Here is a 23,587-nt window from a genome sequence, read left to right on the forward strand (position 1 = left end):
AAGCTGATGGAATGGACACTAAATTTTCATTTATAACATCCTCCAGCAAAAGCTCAATAGGTTACTCCTTTCGGTGCTCAAAGGAAACAAAAAGTTAAAAGGGGCAGAGCAAGACAGAATTTAGATTAGCAAACAAGCAGGAACACCACGCACTAGACGAGAGCTCACGTCCCGATGTCGCTGAAACATCGGCAGCGGAAAGCGCATCGCTGTAAGTATGTTCTGACGTGCATTTAATCAAATGTTTGTAATCCCTGAAACACATGCTTTCCTTTAAGTAAAAATAATCAGCACTGACTGACAAAGGATCTTGAGATTATAGAGAAATACACTTTCTATTATGCACAGTTCACATGAATTCCAAGTTCTTATTTGCTCCAGAAGCTCACATTCTACCTTATTTAAATGCTTCTATGCCAAGGAAGATAAAATACAGAACTGGACAAAGACACCCCACCATCACAGCTCTTCTTAAGCAGGAGCCTTCTCCTCACAGACCACGCTAATTTACTTCACAGATGCGGATATTAACCACGACAAAATATTTCATTGCTTTCAAAATGAGAAGATACAGGCCAGGCATTTCAGCTGCAGCCCTGGAACCAGCAGCTTACCTTTCCAGAAACCTCATGCGGAAGGATTCTCTACCGAGGTCACTTACCAGCAGGTCGCCCTGGAGATGGTTACACCATCTGCACACCGTGAAGCTTCCACCCAGACCATGACCCCCACCACGGACAGCAGCCCACAGGCCTGACAGAAAGGAGGAGCAGTGCTGGGTGAACTGGGACTGGTGGGGGGGCTGGTCCTGAAGAGCCCAAGAGGAGCTCTGCCCCTGGGGGGGCGCCCAGCACATGCTGGCAGGGGCGCGGCCTCAGGCCCGAAGCTGCACCTGCTCACGGCTCCCAGCGCCGTGTCCCAGGGATGGGCTCCGGCCGGAGGGCGCGTACGGTGCGGGCCCCTGACAAAGGCCCAGCAGCTGCAGCACATGGCTCGCGGCGGCCCGCCAGGCGGCACGCTCTCCCGGGGAAGTGGGCTATGTGTGCAGATCAGCGCCTGCAGGGCCTCCGCTGCTGTGTTTGGGGTGAGGCCACAGGGAAAGGGACTGAGCTGCGTCCTGGTCCCCGAGGACACGCTCAGTAAAATGTCACCTGTCCTTCACACCTGCACGCTCTTCCCGGGGACAGCCCAGCACGCACGTGCACAATCAGAGCCCTGGTGCCCCTGCCGTGCTGCCCCCACCAAACGCCCCCGCCCCTGAGGCAGCACCGACTCCTTCCCTGACTGCTCTGCCGTCCAGGCCTAGAGGCGGAGCAGGGGAGCCCGTCCACGGAACTTTCCACAGAGAGCTATGTCGAGGGGAAGCTGAGGCCCTCTGTCCGCTCTGCCCCAGGGGGGACAGGGAGTTTCAGGCCACACCAGCCCTAAGGCTCATTAAGTCTTCAGAAACTTAAGATCTGCAGACTCACGTGGGCCCTTTCCCTCAAAACGCAGGGACAACCCAGCGTATTTGAAGGGAAATGCTTACGTACTGTTATCCCACATGCCCAACCTCACGGCCATGGTAGACACACATGGGAGAAAGCCGGCTGCTACTGTGGGGACCGCGCGTGACTTAGCGGGAGGCACGCGCATCGTGGCCCCGGCCGATGACAAGGGCGAGTACCCCCGACAAGCGGCCGTGAGGGAACGCCCACAGCAGACACCAGCCCGAAGCGGACACACACCACTGTCAGCAGCCTGTGTCACACTGGCCCTGCTAAACACGCTCACACACTGAGACTTGCCCAGGAGACCAGCGCTCGGGACCACGTGGCGGGCCGAGGTCTTACTCATGTTCTCTCCATCTTCCAGGTCCATGGCAAGGAGCTTCTGAGGGCTTCTTGACTGGCGGAGGCTGTTTCTGTCTGAAAGACAGCAAGAACACAGCACTGAGCCCTGAGTGACACAAGGTAGGTCCCCTTCCGTGGAAAGCTGCTCAGACAAGGGCGGGTGGGTCCGGCCTCCGGACTGGGCGACTGGTAGCTCCTCCCCCTTGTGCGTGGTCAGGACCCGGGGTCCTGGCCAGGCCCCTGCTGCAGCAGGGAGGACTTCAGGGCGCTGCAGAGAGCGGCCTGCTCCCCAGGGGTGGCGGCCGTGCAGAGCTCCGAGCCAGGGGAAGGCGATGCCCTGTGCATCTCAGAAAGACGCCCCAGGACGGAGCCCAGACCGCCAGCCACTTGCCGACCTGGGTGCTGGGGAGACTGGGGTGGGTTATAAAGTAAAGCTACTGAGCAGGAAGAAACAGGTACCGTGGTCACTCTGCCTCTCAGCCTCAGCGGCGTCTCATGGACAAAACTAAAACGCATAGAATTTTTAAAATCTGATCCAACTTCTTAGCCACATACAACCTATTTTGTTGGCAGGAGAACCACAGGAAACCCTCAGAGAACAATTATTCCAGTTATTTCATTATTAACAAATTAAAGAGTTTCCTCTTTCTAAATACTCCGGCCGTTCTTTGCAGGACCGCACTAGCACGCGACCTGCGGTGCAGGACCCCATCAGACTGCCGAGTTCTGCAGGCACATGCTGCTCTGCACGCAAGCTAGGTTTATATTGTAAATCACTAAAAACCAGTGATTTATAATAAACGGTGACGAGAATGTGTTAAAACGTGCATGTATCTGAAACAGCTTTCTCACATAACGGACATCTAAGACACAGTTTTCATGACAACCGTGTGTTAGTAACACTAATTCTCACTGTATAGTTGGCAGACTCGTTGCTAAAAGCTTAATGAGTTTCTATTTAGAATCCTTTATTCAGGGAAGTGTTCCAGACGTTTTAAAAGCATTAACATTTTGTACTTGTGAGTTACTCCAAGGTGTAGTTTCTGAAAATCTATTACACAAAGCACAGAACTGCTTACCAAGGGACCTGAAGGGAATCAGACAGGCTCGGGGAGATTCAAGTGTTGTGCGGGGAACTGGCTGTACTAAGGGGTTGTTTTCAGCCCTTGCCGGCGTGGAGACAGCACGTCTCTTCCAGGGACACACACTGGCAGGGACACACACAGAGACGCTCGCGGACGGGACGGTCCTTGGGTCTCGTCATCACAGACTGCAGGGCGGAGGAGCGGCCAAGGTGCCCCGGCTGGCACCTGCTGACGCCGGCTGACGGTGCACGGGGCTCACGGAGCCACCCGTACTGGTGTGCTTTGGCGTCTCCATTATGGAAGGTGTCATGAAGCTCGCTTCCTCCAGGTCTGAACGGAGGTAGGACGTGGGCACAGTGCCAGGCCACCGCACGCCCTCGGGAAGACGCAGGTGCTTGAGGGGCCTCTCGGCTGGAGGGTCGGGGGGGGAACGTGGCGTGTGGTGGTCAGCCTGAGCCTGGAGGAGAGGTCGGGTGGGAGGCGAAGACCAGAAGCGGGTGGCGTGGGGCAAGCGCAGAGGCTGTGTGAGACGGGCACTCACGACGCAGCTCCGGGAAACACAAAGTACTGGTTCTGGAAGCAGCCACACGAAACGGTCCGAAGCCCTCCGCTCGTACCGGCTGGAAGCCGGGCTTACAGGCGGCGAGAGGGGCTCGTGGCGGGGCTGGGGGCGGGGCACGGAGCGCATCCTTTCCCTGCCTGCTCGGTGCAGCTGAGAACCCCGATGTGGCAGGCACAGCGCACACGGGGAGACGCTGAGCGGTGAAGGGACCGAGGCCGCGTGGCGGAGAGTCCCCTGCAGCCTCCCTCTGCATCGCCATCCCAGACTCGGAGCTGAAGAAGCCGGCTACCCGGAAACACCAACGGATGGACCAGAAAACCCTGACAGAAGTGCTCTCTCTGTCCCAGGGAGTCAGAAGGGACCTCCCAGCAGGCTAGGGAATCGGCAGACCCCATCTCCCACCCAGCACGGACGTGGGGGCCCTGGCTCTCACTCCCACGGGGCTGTGAGGACCTCTTCCCTCCCACTCACAAAGCACAGTCACGTGGGGAGCCCAGACTCCCCGCCTCCGCCTGCTGAGAAAGTCAGCCGAAACAGTGGGCTTAAGTAAGATTCAGACTCTAATAACATGTCCAGGTTTCCACCAAAAATCATCCATCATCCTGAGAGTCAGGAAGATCTTAAACCGAATGAAACAGGAAGACAGATGCCCACCTGGAGATGGCAGCTTCGCCTGAGTAAGGTTCCAGAGCAGGTGTCACAGAAAGAAGGGGCGAAGCCGGGCCCTGATGGCAACACTCACTCTACAGCCTCGGTCGCCAAGGCAGGCGGCCCGGGGAGGGCAGACGAGCAGGCCACAACGGAGCAGCGCGGAGGACCGGAGACGGCCGACGGCGACAGAGGCGCGGGAGCAACGGACTAGGGAAGGGCGCTCTTGTCCACAAGCCGCTGGAGCAGCCGGGCATCAGATCTCACAGCCCGCGCAGAGATCCACTCGGAGGGGCCCGTGGCCTCACACGTTAGGCACAGAACCATGAGACTTTAACAAAGATCACGGGAGAAAACCCTGGGGAATCCAGGACTAGGCAGTTTGCAGACTAGACACCAAAAGATCAGCCCATAAGAAGAGAAACGATAAACTGGACCTCATGAAAATTGAAACCTTTGCTCTGCTAGTGACCCTGCTAAGAAGCTAGAGACCGGGAGCAAACATCTGACAGCCACGAGCCGGACAGAGTACACAGGACATTCTCCAGCTCAACAGGAAACACACGTCCCTCAGAAAGTAGGGGAAGGACACTGAGAGACGCTTCCCCAAAGAACACACAGACGGAAACCAGCACGTGACACGATGCCAGGGCCACGGCCCGCAGGGGGCTGCGACCCACGACCACGTGAGGCCCCACCGCACACCTGGGAGAACGCCGCCGGGCCATGGTGGCAACACCGAGCGCCGGCGAGGACGCACACTGGGTCACTCACACTGCTGGTGGGGCAGGGGACAGTCTGGTGGCTTCTCAGAACTAAAATGGGCACTCGTCCCCAAGGAATGAAGACGCACATTCATATAAAGAACGTGCGCAGGAACGTTACAGCCACTTTATCCATAACAGCTCCAAACTGGGCACCCACACGCCCTTCAGCAGGTGGCTGACTGACTGGACGCAAGAGAAAGGAACAAACTGCTGACAATGACCCGGACGGATCTCCAGGGGAGGAGGCCGAGTGGGAAAGGCCAACCGCCCACGTATACGCGCCACAGCCCGTTCACAAGTGAAGTGGGTCTGAAGGCGAGGCTCCCCCTAGAGGAAGGCTCTAGCACTGGCACGTCCGAGCCCGCCCCCCGCGCCCAGGCCGGCCGCGCCCACGGGTGCAGACACGGGGGCCCACTGTGGGCTCCCCGGGATGCAGACGGCACCGAGGTCGGCACCCTGAGCCCTGCACTGTTCAAGGGTCAACTGTGTGATGTTCCTGAAACGAGAAAACTGAGAACAGGTGAGTGGCGGCCGGGGCCTGGGGCGTGGCCACGAAGCCCAACGCGGGGCGGGGCCCCGGGGGCGGCGGGCGTCCTCGGTCCCGGCTGTGCCGACAGCCACGCCCGGCGTGACAGGGAACGCGGCCTCCCCGTGTTACCCCTACGGCTACGGGCACTTGTCCTCTCTCACAGTAAAAAGGCCCGTCTCTGCGGGGCGGGAGGCGCCCGCGACGCGTGCCTGATCGGGGACGGTGCCGAGACGCCGGCCGCCTGCGGGTCCGGGCCCTGCCGGGACCGAGGCGGTGGGCCTGAGCGCCGCAGGGGCCCAGCTCTGCAGCGCCCGCCGCCGCAGGGCACGCCTTGCGCCCCGGCCCTAGCACAGTGACGTTCCGGGAGAGGACGCGGACACGCCTCCCAGCGGAAAACGAGCCGGCCGGCCGGCCGCGCAGAGCACGGCGGGCGCGGGGCGAACGCGAGGCGGGGCGCCCGCGGCGCCGGCAGTTGCCGCCTGGGCACCAGGGCTCCAAGCGGAGCGCGCAGCCGCCGCGAGCCCTTCGGAGCATTCGACGGGACCGGTTTTCTCTCTCTCTGAAAAGCGCCTCATAACGGCCTGAACCACAAACACTGAAGAATTAAAACTCCTTCCAAAACCCCTCCCAAAATTCCAGGGATGGTCAATGAAAGGAAAGCTTTATTTGACAGCAACATTCAAATAACTTCTTCATTTTCCAGGACTCCTCTAAGGCTTAACAAGGGAGCTGAACCTGAGGCAGGGAGGCGTGAAAAGACCTTTAAACTCGGCACCAAACGGCTTGGGGTTTAGGTTTGCTTTGCTTCCAGTCGTAATTCCAGCTTTTCTTTCTAAAATAGAACCAGACAGCTGATAGTAAAGGTGATGTGGGAAAACCATCAGGTTTGAAGACTCTGAACTGAAGGAGCATTTAGGTGGGACTGGCCCCCAGCCTGGAAACGACGGCGCCTCCGCTGACACGAGGAGCAGTGGACGGAGCAGGACAGGTGCAGGCAGAAGCACACAGCTGGGGGGAGGTGGCGCCCCAGACCAGTGCGTGCAAACCCACTTTCTAACAAGTGGGACTGGACAGTGCATGGCCACACGCAAGAGGAGGAGGCAGGGCCCCCAGTGCCGCTCAGCTGGCGTCAGCGCCAGTCCCCCGCGGGTCAGCTCTGACTTCCAGGGGCACCCCGACTGGCAACGGGCCACTCCCTAGGCGGGCGGTGGGCCACCTGCTGTGCGACTCCCCACACGTTTGTAGACGCCCGTGCTGTAAGACGGGGTATAAACAGGTACACACGTTCTGTGGACAGTGTTCCTGTCAGCTTCCGACAGTGTCCTTGCCTCATCGCTTCCTCCCCTCCCCTCGGTGAGAACAAAGGATTCTGGAATAAAACAGGAAGAACACAACTGATTCGTATTAAAGATGCATCAGGTCGTGAATTCTCTATTGTGCTGGTGGAAAACACTGTCTGTAAAAATTCACTTAAGTTTATAGATTAAAAATGTTCAGATAAACAGCGAACCTGACAAAGTTACTAGCAATTATTACTGGTTTTAATCTATTCTACTTTCCAAAAAAGACGGTTTTTAGAGAAGTTTTACATGTTCTTCATGACTGTTACGTGTTTCAGTTTTAATAGCGACACACTGCAAATTTTTAAAGAGAGAAGTGTTGAAATGAAGATTATTTGTGTTGATTCTTCATGTAAATCAAGCAACTTGCGAAAGGCTAGATGACTTTTGCAGCTATAGCAAAAAAAACGAATAACGATTTAATTATTTAACAAAGGTAAATGAAGTGTAAAATTCTAATATAATTTGAGGGAAAATAATCTGAAATTCAACAACTTAACCATGCATGTTTAGGGAATGCACTCATAGTTGCATTTTCCTTCCAAAATTATCTAAACAACATAATATCACTAAAATATTCAAGGCATTCAATTTATAATACTTTGCAATGAATTACTTTCCTTTCTAGGAACCCGTCCAAGCATGTGACTTGGTCCCCCTCCAGAGACTCCGCACACACAGGACAAGACACGGCAGGCGGTACGGCAGTAAGGTCCGTGCGCTGCTTTTAGCAAACATGTTTTTTTCTAGTGAAATGCAACTTGGAGTAATTAAAATAAGTGTAGCAAGTGACAAAAACCCTCCTGGACCCAGTAAGCAACGACCGCAAGGTCGCAGACTACAAGATTAATGCACCAAAGTCAACTGCTCTCCTCTCTACGAGCAACGAGCTGGAATCTGCCATAAACAACACAACAGCATTTACATAAACACCGCCCTCCCAAAATGAAGTTCTTGGGTATAAACTTAACAACAGACTCTATATGAGTTAAAGTGCAAAACTCTGATAACAAAATCCAAGAACTAAATAAATGGAGAGACAATCCCTGCACGTTACTGGCGATACCGGCTCTTCCCAGCTTGACCTACAGACTAGGCTCCATCCCAGTCAAAACCCCAGCGAGGCATTCTGTGGGCGTCAGTGCCCTGACACAGACCTCTCTTTCCCGCCGTGGCCGTCACGGCCCCCCCAGGGCGGTGCCTCCGCACAGGGACCTGCTCAGGGAGGGTCTGTCCTGACTTGGGGGGCGCTGTCTGTGACCGGCAGTCTGGGTCTCCTGGCGGCCAGCCTCCTGCCCCGGGCCGTGAGGGCGGGGGGCGCGGGCTCCTTTGCTCTGCAACCCCCGCTCCTGCCACACGCCTGTGAGGACAGGCGAACAGGTGACCCCAGGCTCGGCCACTGCAGCCAAAGCCAGAGCCACACACGCAGGGTCCCCCTCACTTTCCTAGACGAGGTGCTGCTGGTTAACAGGTATCCTGGTCCGCAGCACCCCCCCCCCAGAGTCTTCACTCGGTGTTACAGCTGCTTCCCCAGAAATAAAGCACCCTGCGCCCCGAAACCCTCGCTGGCTGTCGGGCGGCGCCGTGGGCTCCTCTTTGCCGGAAGGAGAGGCGCTGGCCCTCATCAACGCCTCCTAACTTGTAATTCTTACTGAAACATGCCAACTGCGCCGTGCTTGTCCGAATGCAGAGGAGCTCCTGTTACCGTCCAGACCTCAGAGGACAGACGGCACAAGGTCCCGAGGGAACCGGGCGGGCGCGGATCCAGCACCACAGTGTGGAGGGGCCGCAGCCAAGAGCCGGCCCCGCGCACGCCGGGCACCCTGGGGAAGAAGCGGCGGCAGCCCGCAGCGGACGCCAGAGCCCGAGTCCCGCGTCCCTCATACTGCCGCCCCCCAGCGCCTGGCAGCAGGCTTCCCTGGGACGGCCGGGAGAGCCTTCTCCTCCCCAGGGACGGCGGGTCCTCCTGCGTGCTCCCCGCCCCCCTGTGTGCTCCCCGCCCCCCCTGCGTGCTCCCCGCCCTCCTGCGTGCTCCCCGCCCTCCTGCGTGCGCCCGCCCTCCTGCGTGCTCCCCGCCCTCCTGCGTGCGCCCGCCCTCCTGCGTGCTCCCCGCCCTCCTGCGTGCTCCCCTCCCTCCTGCGTGCTCCCCGCCCCCCTGCATGCTCCCCACGCCGCCGCCCTTCCCTCCCCGGCCCTGAGCTCCTCTCCCACGTGGGGCACCCGCTGGTAGGACAGTGGTGGGCGGTCCCCCCGGAACGTCGGGGCTACCTCATCACGTCTCGACTAACACCCGGGTCCCGATGTGGGCTCCTCTGAGACACGCCTACGCGTGACAAGTCACACCCTCACCTGCCGAGCCTGAGTGGGAGGCGCTCGCAAACGCAGCCGCGGTAACCCGGTCACTGACGTGAAGGGGTCTGCTGGGCTCGGCTGGCGATGAAGGCGGCTCCCTGCTCACTCGGGGGTTACGCCCGCGCTGTCGGAGGTCCCTCTGCCCCCGGAGCCGCCTGGAGGACGAGGATGGCTGTAGCGTCGGCAGGGCGGGGCGCGGCTCTCAGGGCTCCGGCACCACAGCGCCGCGCCGGCAGGTCCGCGCGCTGGGGGCGCTGTGCCGGGCCTGCACACCGCAAGGTCTCGGGGCGTCACCTATGGCCCCTGCTCCAGCACGGAGCGGGCCACGCGTTCACAGTGTCCACGTCCCTTGTCACGGGTGGCTGTTTTGGTAAATCAGATCTCCAGGCTCACGTGCCACAAGAGAAAACGGGCCTTGATGGAAACACTGGACGGGCCCCCTCAGGGGCCAGCGAGGCCTGGCTGACCGCTGCGCCGCCTGCAGCCTCAGCCCCGTGGTGCTGCCAGAGACCGGCCGCTCGGCTCCCGGGAGCGCTAACACGGCCGGGAGAACGTGCTCGCCAGCCGACAGCCTCGCAGGCCACACGTCCCGGGTCTTCTGCTCGACCACCCAGGGGCCACGACAGCAGATGGGATAATGAACCACGGAGCTCAAGGCGTGGGGATGAACACCAAAGGGGCAAAGCTGCCCAGACTGAGCTCCTCTCTAGGGGGACGCCTACTGCAGCCAAATAGTGAGGCAGCAAACACAATTCCACCTCACTTATGATCAAAGCCCACAGACTACGAGTTGAAGTCACAGCCAGGGCAGCTTCCAGCAGACGAGAGCTCTAGATACATGAAAGCTAGAGCCTCTGCACAGACGCGATGATCAGTTGTGCTGAGCACCGAGAGAACTACGGAGCTGAGCTGCGGGGAACGCTGACCAAGCACTGCGGGGACAGCCCGGCGTGCGGGCGGCCGTGAAGGAGTGATGGGGCTGGGAGCACTAAGATTTGGGAGAAGCAAGTGAACAGAGCGATGCAGCAAAGCGTGAGTGATGAAAACACAAAAAGCAACTTCTCTGGGGCTAACACAGCCACGCTGCCCTGGACTCTGTGCCGGAGCCCCGGTCCTCAGCCCCCCGTCTGCGCTCTACTCCGCGTGAGGCTGGAGGTGACGGACGACAGAGGGCTGCACTGAAACTGCGTTCTTTGGGTGACTCTTAGCCAGCCTGCTGGACAAACCGCCAGCCACCCCGGCACGTCTGGGGGCCCTGGGTCCCCCTTGTCCCACTGGGCACCGGAAGGCGGAGGGGCAGGGCCAGTCACTCCTCTCCTCGTGGGCGCTCTCCTCCCGGGGGACCCGCAAGTGGCCCCAGGCAGGAGTCAGGCACCACTGGATTTCTGGCCATAATACCAAAATCCGAGGCTGTAAACAGTCACTAAACTCCTAAATCTAAATTCAGTTCCAGGAATTGGAAGAAAATTATGCAGACTTGCTCACATTCAATGATTTTGCTACAAGGATTATCACCTTAGCTTTTCCATAGTTTATTCTGCATCTCCTAATTCTTACAATAAATACTGCTTCCATACTGAGAAAAAACTTTATTCCAAGCCCTCCTTCTACACGCAAACACCTTGCTGTGCGGACCCCGCAGCAGCCTGAGAAGGGGCAGACCGTTCCCTGAAACTGGCCACGGTGATCCGGCAGGCCCTGCCCCCGCCCAGTCCCCGCCGCAGTTACCGCCGAGCACAAGGGCCGCACACTTCTCACGGACGTCAGCGAATGCTGGAGCTGGTAGGTTTTAGCAGAACGTCAGACCTCAGAGACAGAGCAACGAAGCAAAATAGGGACAGAATTAAATGCTCACAGGTAGAGGACACACTGAGGGACGCGGGACCGCTGAGAAGGTCTGGGAGCTCAGGGCACCTGGGGGCCCGACGGGGAGAGCCAGGCGGCCCTGGGCTAGTCCTGCCGGGGGGCCCCGACTCCCTACGAGTCTCCATAAACCAGCGTCACTGGCACAAGGGCACCAAAGGGCACCAAAGACATCAAGCTCTCTGACACAGCTCTGCAAACTTGAGTCATTTATTGCCCTCAGTCATCACCATTACACACACTCTTCTAAACGTGTGTATTTACACCGAGCAAATATGCGGAAACAAGTCTTGCCTGAGGTTAAACTGTAATTTATGAAGCCTACAGGAAAATTTTCTGACGGTCCCATGCCCCTTCCTACGTTCTGCCCGACACCCACCTCGGACGAGGCTCTGGAGGACAAGACAGAACCCCCGGGACGGAGCCCACGGTTGGGGGAACAGGAGCCCCCCCCCGGGAAGCCCGGGCTGTAAACACGCACGCGCCGGGCAGAGCTCAAGATGCCGGGGAACGGGCAGGGCGCCCCCACCGCTGAGACCCTGCCTGCCACCCCACCTGCTGAACGAGCGTCTCTACCGCGGGGGTCCTGCCCCCGGAGCAGCGCCACACCCACACAGCAAGGACCCCAGAGCCCTGGACAGAGGCCTGGGTGGGGTGACTGGCGAAGATGCAGGCTCGTGTCCTAAGGGAAACAGGCTCCTCTGTACTCTCCCGCCTTCCTCTTGCTGGACTGGGGTGGGGCCACCCCCAGGGTGACTCCAGAGGCTTCTGTTAAAGAAGCGAAGCCGTGGAACAAAAGAAGCCTGGGTCCCTCAGGGACCGCAAGGGCCAGCTGTGTCCCAGAGCGCTGGGCTTGCCTCTTACACAGTCACGGCCCCCTCGACCACCCCGCCTGCCCCACGTGCTCACACGCACCCACGTGTGCGCACACGCCCCCTCCTCTCTCTTCTTCGCCACATCGCCTGCTCATCTCTGAGCAGTAACAGCCTTAGAAATGAACACAAACTGCAGACGCCAGAACAACAAAATAACACACCAGCTTGGCTGACTACAGTAAATTGAAAAAAGCTTCATAAAGTATTATTTTTTATAACCATACTCTGTCCTTTGAAATGGATAAACAGCACCAATGCATTTGAAATACAGCCCACATTTGCTCTGTTTAACATGGCTTCATTAAAATCCCATTTACTCGAAAATTATACTTTATTTTCTGGAATCAAAGGGAAAAAAGACAATAATGTGAACTGTATTTTCAATATGACCAATAATAATGCACTAAGAATAGGCACTGCTAAGATGTGATCCAGTTTCCATAGCATTTCAAGCACAGTTTCACAAATCTAACCCCACACGTTTGCTTTAGAATTTCAGCCGTCAGACTCGGGTGGCCCTGCCCTCCCCTGGAAGGCACCCCTGTGGAAGGAGCCCTCACCGGGGAGCTGACAGGACGCTGTCCGCACAAATGAAATGAAACGCACCCATGCGTCTGTCACAGTGGTGCCCGGGACACCTGGGCCTGCCATCCATGACCGCTGCTGGTCACCAGGGGTCAGCCACTCTCAGGACCTGAGCGCCTCTCCCACTCCGGCCAGAGACTGGCTCCTGACCTACACAGCACAGCAGCAGCGCATCACACGGATCCACCCTCCTCGCCAAACGGCGCTTCATAGCCCACTCTAGAGCAAACCCCAAGCCTGAAAGCTGAAGCCGTCCCTCTGCCCCTGCCACCCTGTCACCCACACCTGTCTCATGCACACCCAGATGCCTGGTGCTGGCACACAGAAGGCTTAATGGCCACCTGCTGGATAGATGGACGGATGGATGGTAGATGGGTGGGTGGATGAATGGATGATGCATGAGTAGGTGGGTGGGAATGGACAGACAGAGTGGGTAGGTGGAGGGACAGATGAATGGATGGATTGGTGGATGGATGAGTAGGTGAGGGGATGGGTCGGTGGATGGATGAATAGATAGGTGTATGGGTGGGTGGATAGATGAGTGGGTGGATGGACAGAGTGGGTAGGTAGATAGGTAGGTGGGTGGATGGGTGGATGGACAGACAGATGAATGGATGGACTGGTGGATGGATGGGGAGATGGGTGGATGAATGGATGCTGGGTGGGTGGATGGGTGGATGGATGGATAAGTGCCCTTCACCCCATACCCCCGCTGTCACATGCTCTGCACTTCACTAAAAGGCGCTCTCTCAGCAAGGAGGAACCAGGGAGGAAGCCTGGCATGACAGCTGCCTGCTCCTCAGGGACGGTCTGTGTCCACGATCAGCTCAATTTATGAAGAAAGGACGTCACAGAGTCTTCAGGGCCCATCCCCCAGCAGCCTGCCTCCATGGGCTGGCGGGGCCCGGGGAGGGCTTGTGCACGGGTCCAACTGTCCCCGTGGTGTGACCTGGGCTCCAGGCCCGCCTCGGGTCCTGGGCTGGCAGCACCTGCCAAGGCAGCCGCCTCGGCTCTGGAGGCTCCTGGGCAGTGTTTAAATTGCACATTATTCTCTTCCAATCATAGTTTTCTGACGACTGAGCTAACGCACCTGAGTCTCACACAGCGTCAACAGCCGACAGCCTGCGCCGTGGGAGGCAGTGACCGCGTGGGTGGCTCAGGAGCAGGGAAAGACCGCTGGAAGTGTACTGCCCCCGAGCGCAGCAGGCTGGCCCGTGCCGACAAGTAACTGAGCTCCCAAAGGCATGTGTCACACCAGCCTTGGGAGAGGTTTTAACACACGTGATTCGGAGCACCTCAAAATTACACAGCACTGAACGCTTCACTTCACACCCTGTAAAACTCTCCCAGTTTCCTAAATGGGATGGCCAGTCCTAATAGCACTCATAAAGGCATTTTTATAAGCTCCAAATATAGGGCATATTATAAATAGGAATCATAACTTTTTAAAGGCATTTTTGTTAGCTTCAAATATACAGCATATTATAAACAGAAACGGGCACTAATGTCCACCTTCTGCTGTCTGGCAGAGCCCACCGCGAGCCCACACACACGGGGCGCCCAGCACACACCCTCAGCGCACAGCTTTACCGCCGCGTCTTGTGGCGCCCAGTTCTCCAGACGCTGCTCCAGAAGTGCAGCGTGTCTGGGGATGGTTTTCCTACTGAAGAAGAAGCCTCCAGCGCGGGTGGCGGAGGCGTCTGAGCCTGCACACCGCAGGGCCAGGACAGACCGCCTGACCTGCAGCAAGTCCCGACAGGGAGCTGGCAGGACTCCTCTCAGACCCTCAGATGTTCCCCGCCTTCGTGCTGGGTGATGAAGGGCCGCGGAAAAGCAGGGCAGCTGTAGCCTCGGGGCGTCTGGACGGAGCTTCCTGCGGCCTTGGCTCCCACCTTGCTTGCTCTTCTGTCACGCACCTTAACCCTGCCGTGCTGTTCATGCCTGGCTGAGGGCCAACGGCGACACCTGATGCGCGTGTGGGTCGAGAGCAGGGAACGGGCCCTGGGGACGTGCCTCTGTCCTGGACACACCAGTGGGCTCGGCGCCGGGAAGGCCTCGCGTCAGGTGGCCCCTCCTGTGCGAGACGCAGAGCTCCCTGAGCACGGCGCCTGGCACCTGGCAGGAGCTGCCACGGGAGGTCGCTGACTCCAGCCCCGACTGCTCCTGCCCTCTCTCAGGAAGCCACACTCGGAACCCGTGGCTCGTTTCACTTCCTGCAGAGACGACGCTCTCCTGGCACAGAAGACCCCCAAGGTGCCGAGCTGGTGGCAGCCAGAGTCCCAGTCCCGTCAGCCGGTGAGCAGTAAGTGATGCCCCTCCCAGAAGCACCCCTGCTCCTACGACGCCCTCTCTCAGCGCACAAACGCTCAACACCTTCAGAGCAGCAGTTCACCGCAAAGCCAGCAGTCTGTGGTTTTATATTCATGGACAACTTCTGAATCTGGTATTAAGAAAAAAACATGCCCTAAAACCTCCAGTTGAATTAAAGACTGAAATCACCTGGATTTTGAATATAAGGAATTTGCTCTCAGTGTTTTTAAAAGGAAAACACCAACAGCGGTGCCACAGTCTTACTACAGCACGAAGAGTGGTGTTACCGCGAGGGAAGCGGGAACGCGGAGCAGCAGCAAAGGAGCAGCAGCTAAATCGTCACCAAGCCTCCAGGGAGAGCCCTCTGGGGCTCAGGGCTGCGGGCTCCGAGGGTCCTACACGTCTCTCTGAGGCTAAGATGACTTCTACGCATGTTCACAGATGTTTTTAAAGTCTGCCTTTCTAAGCCAGCGCCAAGCTACAACTCTATGAAATGCCAGCGGAAAGAGAGGTACTTTCAAAGGAAAGGCACAAAGTAACCGGCATGGACAAGATGCCTCACAAAGCAGCCCCCCCCCCCCCCGCAAACGCGCTGCACCGCATGGGGGGCCCAGCATCTCCGTCTCAGAACAGAAGACAATTACCTTTCCTCTCAGAGCGGCTCCTGCGCCTCCGTTTACATCGCCGCCCCCGACGCTGAGGACGGTCCCCGTGGCCAGAGCCCCAGGGACGGGCGCTGCCAGCCCCGGCCCCATCCCATGCCCTCGGCCGGGGCTGCGACACACTGGCCTGCTGGTGACACAACACGTGGGAGCCGGCTCCCCCCAGCCCGGCTGGCTCACCAAACAGATGCTGGTGCTGGGCGGCCAGCAGCGGCGATTCTGGGCGCCCCCACTCCGGGGCACGGACAGGTAACCCTTCAGCTCCGGCAGAGACACATTCCACCAGGAGGGAAGAAAGACACAACCTTCACAGCAAACACGAAGCCCTGCAGCCCAAGCCCGTCGCCTCTAAACCCCGGAGCTCCCAGAACGGTGAAGGAGGACCACCGAGCAGCCCGTCGGCCAAAGGGGCTGCACAGAGTCACAGGCCTGCAGCCCAGCGCAGAGGCTCTGGGAGCCGAGCAAGGGGCCGGGTGCGGGGCCAGGGCGCCTCTCCTCGATGCCCGCCGCCCGCCCTGCAGCCCGGCTCCCTTCCCTTCCCTTCCTGCCCCAGCTGGGGCGCTGCTGGGCACTGAGCAGGCCCACGTCTCACGCATACGCGCCCGCGTGCACATATCAGGGCGCTGGTCGGCACCAGGGCCAGCACAGCGCTGCCCACTGCCCCAGAAACCGTGGGCTGCCCTGGGGGCAGTGACGGGGAGGACGAGCTCCTCCGTGAGAGAAACGACAAACCAGTCAATCCTGGAACTTTCTCTCAACTCGACCAACTGTATTTTGCACAAAGCTCCCTTCCCAGCGACGCCTGGCATCCCCTTTCCAATTAACTTTCCAAGGGCGCGCAGGACGCGGACCTCCTGGCTGCACCCGGAGCCCAGGCTGCCCCGGCACACCGGCGCCCTCGCCCGCCCCACCCGGATCGCGGGCGCGTGGACACGCTCTCCGCAGGCAACCAGGCGCACCACAGACCCCAGGATCTAAAAAGGCCTAGTTTTGTAAAGTGATTAACATGCAAAGTGTTAAAGGTAACAGCCTTTTAAAAATAATTTCAACTTCAACATTTGATATTAACTGTAATTTATATTTTTAAACTTTTTAAAAACTGATTTTTAATAATTTTGGAAAAATATTTTCTGAAAATGTTAAAACATGATACTGTTTTGCTTTGTTTACTTAAATTCACGTTTTTTACAGAAATAGATTCAAATTTTGTAACTTTAATTCAATTATATATTTCATTTGTAATCTTTTGGATCAAGGGCCAGATAAGAAGTGTTTCAGACTTTGTGGCCATGTGTCTCTTGCTGACAAACTCAGCTAGGCTGACGTGGCCCTGTGGTTCGGTGGGGAGAGAAGCTTCTGGCAAAAGCTGTCCCACGTCTGGGGCAGATTCCTTTAGGAAACAGTGAACTCCCTCTTCCAGCCGTCTAAGCTTGGGACTTACATTCGGGGGGTGGGGGGGTGGGGGGGTTACATTCGACGTGACTCTCCAGGACTCGGGACAGGCTGGTGGCAAGTCCCTCAGGGCGGCGCTGCCAGGCTCACTGCTCGCCTGGAGGTGGGCTGGCTGGAGGGTCCCAAAGCCCTGGGTGGGGTGGAGCTGCTGCAGCTCTGTGGCCGCTGGGCTGGAGATGACCTTCTCCCACGGTCCTGCGCTCTGGCTGTGCCCCCCGGGCCAGGCCTGAGACCTACAAGATGCCTTGTTTAGCAAAAGAAGCAGCTGAACGTCACGCAGCCCCTCTCCCTCCAGTCTGACGCAGCCGCTCCGCAGCTCCGATGACAGGTCCTTCCCGACAGCACGCCTCTGGGCCAGCATTCCTGCCGGCCGCCGTCCAGGGGGCCGTGGGAGTTGGGGATTTCTCTCAGGTTCGGGCGCATAGCACAAACCCGACCGAGGAACTCGAAAGCAGCCCACAGGACTCAGAGCCAAGAGAGCCCGAAGCGACCACCGGAAAGGAGGCCACGATCGTCCTCAGTCTCTTTAAATAAGAGGTAAGAAAATCTCTTTGGAGCTCTTTCATAATACGAAGTCACTACTACATTTGAAAATGGGGGCTTTCCATGGGGTTATTAATTATAGCCTTGCCACACATCAGAGCAAGTTAGGCACCTAACCATGAAACGGCCGCACACCGCGGTCACCAGGCTGGAAGGGCACACCGGAGCGCGGCTGCTGGGCCGGGCTGAGCCCTGCGACTCTGTCCCCAGCCACTCCGAGGTGGCACCCACGCAGGCTGCAGCTGCGGCCAATGGGACTGGCCCCAGGGCCTCCTAACGGGCCTGAAACGAGAAGAGACAATTTGGGAAGTGGAGCTGGAACTTGCAGCACTCACTCATCCAAGAGGGAGAGCTCCGACGGCCAGAGTCCCGAGCAGCCCAGATCAAAGCAAACACAGCTTAAAAAAGGTGGGTGGACAGGCCGTCTGGATTCTGGGTTCCTCACGATGCAATGGCACTGGAAGAGGTCGCCCAGGACTGAGGACCACCCCCCAGCCCCTGCAGACTCGTGTTTGAGAAGCAGATTGCTCTGCCTTCTCTCCCTGATCAGTTCTCATAGGGGTTTGGGAGGAAGCTGGGCGCGGTGGGGGGCCCAGTCTCCAGTCTGCCCCCCTCCCCGACCCCAACCCCAACCCCATCTGAGAAGCGGGGGAAGGGGTGGGGAGAGGCCCGGCCGCTCCCTGTGTGCCCGCCAGCCCCTCAGACACAACCCTGGGCGAGGCCACACCGGCAGGGACCAAGCTGCCCTGTGGCTTCCCGCCCCAGGCTGCCTGTCCGCTCCCTTACAGCGAGGAAACCCCAGGTCCTCTGTCTCCTTCACAGCCCTGGTCTGGAAGAGGCGAAAGTTGACACCAAGACAGACCACAATTTATAAGAAGCATATTCATAGAGAGAACAACTTGCCAAGTGGGCACACACTCCCAAACTAAACTCCTGTAGCAGGAATCAGTCCGACACGGTAAGCCTGGTGACCCGGGTGGCGGGTGGCAGAGCCATGCGGGCAGGTTCAAAGGCTCCCACGAGGCGAGGCCCGGCCCGGGCACGCGGGCCCCGTCAGGAGCAGCGGAACCTAACGGCACAGCCTTCCCGGAGGCTGCCAAGTAAGACACCACTGGAAGCAGAAGCACCTTCGCCCCAAACCCGGGAACTGCACTGTCAGGTAACTCGGGGTCACGTCTGGCTGTGAAGGACACAGCTGAGTCTCTCAGGAGGCCTCTGCGTGTCCGCCTGGGGGTCTGCGGGCCACGCAGCCGCTGGAGGCGGGCGTTCCAGCCGCGCTGTCCTGGGCTCTCGGCAGTATTTGTCTCCTTGGTACCGTTCGTCACACAGCAAACTCATTTAACTGCATTTCCTTTCTGCGATGCCCTGGCGTTTGGGGACCTACAGACCCAGGGAGGGCCTGCTCTTCCCCCCCCCCCCAGGATAGCCGATTCTGAGAGACAGCAAAGGCCGGGCGTAGTGCGGACACTGCCCTGGGCCTCCGTCCCCCCCACACCAAGCCAAAGTCACCCCTGCCCTCCATCCCTCGGGCCAGGTGCCGGGCCACCGGCACCTCTGCCACAGCCCAGCGCCCGCCGCAACCGCTCACACCGGTCAGTGCTAAGCTGGTACTCCGCCCACCTGGAGAGGCTCCCAGTACAGGCCTTCCCCTCCTTTCTGCCTCCTGACCCAATCGGTGGGCAGCCCCGCGCACGAGCACCGCGTGGTGCACAGGAGACAGTGCCGTCCTCGAGACCCGCCTGGTTTGACAAGTCCGCCTGGGCCCCTCTTACCTAAAGGGCACAAGACAGTCTATGAAATGCAGGGACGAGCTGGTCCCCTGCCTGTCACCTCGCACAACCCTACGTCACGTCTGCTCTGCGTTCCTATAAAAACCCAGGTAGAAACGGCGGCTATGTTCACACACTGCCTTCACCTCACGAAGTGACCGTGCACAGTCCACCTCACACAACAAACGCCGTGTTTTCTGCCTTCTGGAAAGGCAGAGCAGCGGAGAGCCCACCGGCACGACGAGGCACACGGGCCCTCAGTGAGGCGAGTCCGTGCGGGGACGGGAGACGCCACTCTCGCCCCGTCTTAGGGCCAGCCCTCCTGACGCGACCAGCGTCCAAGGGACGTCCTCACTTTGCGTCCGTCTCCTTTTTCTCCCCCTTTCTTTCTTCTGCTTTTAGGATTATTTAAGAGAAACATAAAAACAGAGCATCTGCGCTCATGAGAATCAGGAAATCCACAGCAGAGTGGCAGTGATTTTGCTGCATCAGATATGGTTTCCATAACCATTAAATCGACGGCTCATAATCTGAAAAAATACTTTAAAGCCCTTTCTCCAATTTTAAAAGTACATCAATCTCGGACTTCAGCTGTCACATCTTTGCAAGCTAATGACTACTGAACTCGAGAAGACTGTCCTAAATAGCCACACGCCATTTAGCATCTGACATGACTGCTATCTCATTAACTTTATTTTTATCTATGTCCTAGAGTCAAGCCTCCAACATTTAGCGTTCCCAGAACATCAGCTTGGGGTAAAACTCTTGAAAACTATCTTTCTACTCTCACAGGAAGGAGAAAAAGGTGTTTATTTCATTAGACAGAATTCTAAACTCTCGAAACGAGCCAGCTAGCCATTGCTTGCTTACGTGTGAGCAACAGCCGGGAAGCGGTAGAGTCCTTGCTGTGGCGTTGAAGTGCCTCAGACGTGTCCGTTACTAGGGAAACCAGCAAACGTCCCCTCACTCGGCTGCTGGACAGCGAGCTCCCCCTCTGCCAGCACTGTCCTCAGGGCCTGGGCTCTGGCGGTGAACGGAGGACACCAACATGCTTGCAGGGCCTCGTGTCCCAGCAGGACGAGGACTCCAACCCATGGGAGCGTCACCAGCAGCTAAAGGACCCCTGCGTCAGCGGAGGACGAGCAGGTGGGAGCACAGCGGGCGCCTGCCATCCTGAGAAGACCAGGCCCCTAAAGAGCCAGAGACTGAGGCTCCGAGGAGGCCGCGGGGAAGCGAGTTCTGAGCAAAGGGCGGGTGGAGACCCTGAGGCCGCGGCCACAGCTGCAGACCCAGGAACAGCCAGAGGCTGGGGTCCTGGAGGGTCACTGGTGGGCGCTGTGGCCAGAAGTCCCGGCCTGGGGGCAGGAGCGGGCATGGGAGGGGCTGCCCCAGGGAGACAGGTCGGGGGACCTGAGCAAGCAGGTCTGCTGGCTCTTACGGCCGCAGACTCCGGGCGTGTCCTGTGGCTCGGCTGGCAGGCGGTCTCGAGGGCTGGGTGTGCAGTGGGAAGAGAGGGTGGCCCCAGCTTTTGGCCCGAGAGTTGGGAAGACGGGGCCGCCACGGTCGGAGGACTAGGGGCAGGGAGGGCTGTTGGGAGTTTATAATCTGCCATCTCAAGTTGGAGATGGGGGGATCCCTCCCCAGCGGGCAGACCCGGGTCTGAGCTGGAGGTCCAGCTGCAGGACTCATCTGCCCAGCGTGGGGGAGAATCCCAAGTAATGGGTGGAGACAGGCCCAGAGGAGGGCCGCGACTGAGCCGGAAAGCACCACCCTGGGAGCTTAGAAGAGGGAGCAGCCCCTGAGGCACAGCGCAGGACAAGGTCATTAACTGACCACCACCTGCAGTCGCTACATGTGCATTAGCTCACTTACATGTCACCAAATCTGAGTAAAGGAGACTGAAAGGACTGCACGAGGGGTGGCCTGGACACAGCCACCGTTTGTGTTACAACCATTAGGGATGCCATTCAAGTGTTGAGTGGAGTTGTGCAGTGTACAACCTGCACAACTGTACAGGGTGGCCATGATTACTGGTCATCAGCTCGAAGGCCAGAGCAGGTCTCCCTGATGGAAGGCCTGCTCTATCTCCTCTAGCTTGGGAGTCAGGGCAAGTTCTACCCTCTCGGTTCCCAGGTGACAGTGACAGTGTCCCAGGCTTATGGGGAGACCCAGTGAGGGACAGGGCAGGACACAGGAGGGGCCACCTCTGCTTCAGCTGCTCTGTGACAGGGGCCTGCCAGTGGGGAGGCAAAGTGACCTGTCCAAGGTCACAGCTGGGCTCCGAGTCCAGGACCCTCCAAGCTCGCCCTCAGCTCTCTGCATTCCTGCAGCCCACCCGCTACAGCGAGAGCACGGCTGCTCGGTCTGTTGGTTTAATTAGCTAAAGTTCCCCCAGTAATAAGTCAAAGAAACACACACACACTTCTCTAAAGGAACGCACTTCGATATTCTACGTTGAAACGGTTTCAGGCAGGTTAGGACAGGTATAGCTTTCGGTCTGCTTGCAACATTCCTCCACTCAGTTAGAATCATGAACTCAGCTAAGCTTTCTCCATTGTCTTCCAAGGCGACGTTACCAAGGAATTTAGATTAAAATGAAAACTACATTGTTCAAGTCAGTACAGCAGGTGTTAGATTTGAAAAAAGAAAAAAGAAGAAGAAGTGGGGGGGAAGGAAGTGAAGGCCCCTAAAATTAGCTCCAATGGTCTAAAGCCACTTAAAGCCAGAGGCAGCCACTGACGGCGGCCCACGGATAAATGCTGGCCACAGAGGCCACGCCCAATCCGAGAGGCCTGGGGCTGCGCGGGGAGGGTTCTGACTCCTGGTCGCAGATGAAGGGAAGCATGAAGCAGATGCTGTTACCAAGCTGGATCACAAACGTGGGACGGAACTAGGTGGACAATGGTAGCCCTGGTTTAAACGGGTGCCTCCTGAAAGAATACTTCTGAAGCATCCTTTAAAAAATGCCTTCTTACTGGTCATTAGAAACAAAGTAGAATACAAAGTAAATCCGGCTGGTCCTTGAAAGAAGACGGAGCAAGTCTGCTCACTCCAGGGTGGAAGACCTTGGCCGAGCTGCTCTGCTTGTAAGTGCTCCCAGGGTTGTTTGGTTTGGTTTGGTTTTGAACTGGGGGTTGATGAAAGAAATGACATGAATGTATGTATGTACGAGGAATGTACGAAAGGGACAAAAATGATCAGATCTGACAAAAACCTCAAACAAGACTAAATGGAAAAGGAAAAACTTAAGAACAGACTAGAGACAAGACAGCCCAGACCCACAGGGTGGGGGCCCAAAGGCACACGACGCGTGGGTCTGAGGACCAGACACAATCTGGGGGGAAATGCCCAAAGCTATGGTAGAAGAACACTTCCCAGGAATAAAGACCCGAATCTGCCACTAAACAGACACTGTATTCGTGGAGAAGGTGATAAAATGTAAGGAAAACCCACTTGGATAAAGAACTGGAAGGGAGTCTGGGCCAAAGCAATCCAACTGCCGAGGAGAGCCAGCCAGGCTGGATCACCACGTCCGAAGGGGACACGTGCCCCTCACCTTGCGTTCCAGCAGCCTGTCGCTCAGCTGCAGAGGGCGGGGAGGTAGCTATAGATCCTGGTGTGTTGTGGGCACCTCCAAACCCAGAGACCCGGTGCGGGGCAGCCCGCAGGCCTCACGTCCCACCTCCACGGACCCAGGGCTGCAGGTGCTGGAGGGGCCACCCCACCCCAGATCTGCACCCCCAAGCTGCTGGAGACCCCCGGGGGCGGAGTAACCTCTCTGAGCCCCCAGGAGAGGTGGCACTGTCCCAGCAGGAGAGAACTCTGCTCGCTGAAGTCTGCCTCCTTCAGTCTAGAAGTCCAGCATTCTGGGGCCTTGTGGGCAGAGCCTGAGCTGAGGCTTTTAGCCCCTAGATCACATCACTGACCCCGGCAGCTCTGGCCAGCCCAGACCCCCAGGACCCTGTCCCTGTGCCGTGGGGGATGAGCAGATGCAAGGTGAGGGTTTATGGAGGAGAAATTTTAAACCTTAAATATTTACACCATTTCTTCCCTTGATGTTGGCAACTTTTCACTCAAGATCAAACACACACATGCACATTTTGGTTAATTTAGTCTTATTAAAATTGGCGATCTGTCACCGCACATTTAGAACTTGACGGTACAGGCTATTTGAGTGGGTTTTTTGCATTTTATTTTAACTGTTACCTATCTGAAGTGTCAAGCTAAGACAGAAGAGCCATAAAACGACGTCGCACGTCAGCGAAGCAGTGACTGTTTGAAGCCTGGGGCAGGTGTGCGAGCCTGTGACCTCCAATCCCACAGCCCGGCAGCCCTTCCACGGACTCAGTTCATTATAGCTGAATTTTAAATTATCTGATAAAATTTAGCTTACAAGTCAGGTCACTCACTGAA

The 23,587-nt window shown here is 57.7% G+C and overlaps 1 protein-coding gene across 9 annotated transcripts in view; it reads right to left on the bottom strand.

Moving 5' to 3' along the window:
- Nucleotides 1-23,587, bottom strand: part of ADARB1 (adenosine deaminase RNA specific B1) — a 113,240-nt gene that overhangs the window by 38,213 nt on the left and 51,440 nt on the right. For 5 of the 9 annotated variants that reach the window (XR_012511697.1, XR_012511710.1, XM_074377830.1 and 2 more), the window contains exon 2: nucleotides 1,788-1,907. Coding sequence is in view for 7 of the 9 variants with exons in the window: in XM_074377830.1 (XP_074233931.1) it covers nucleotides 1,788-1,860 (73 nt within the window). In the remaining 2 variants the exon portion in view is untranslated. Of the gene's footprint in view, nucleotides 1-1,787; nucleotides 1,908-2,911; nucleotides 5,285-23,587 lie in introns of those variants that run through there. The other 4 variants (XM_074377892.1, XM_074378102.1, XM_045503955.2 and 1 more) reach the window with 3 other exon arrangements.

The sequence above is a fragment of the Camelus bactrianus genome, chromosome 1, assembly GCF_048773025.1.
Source record: "Camelus bactrianus isolate YW-2024 breed Bactrian camel chromosome 1, ASM4877302v1, whole genome shotgun sequence".
In the NCBI taxonomy this organism is placed as follows: Eukaryota; Metazoa; Chordata; class Mammalia; order Artiodactyla; family Camelidae; genus Camelus; species Camelus bactrianus.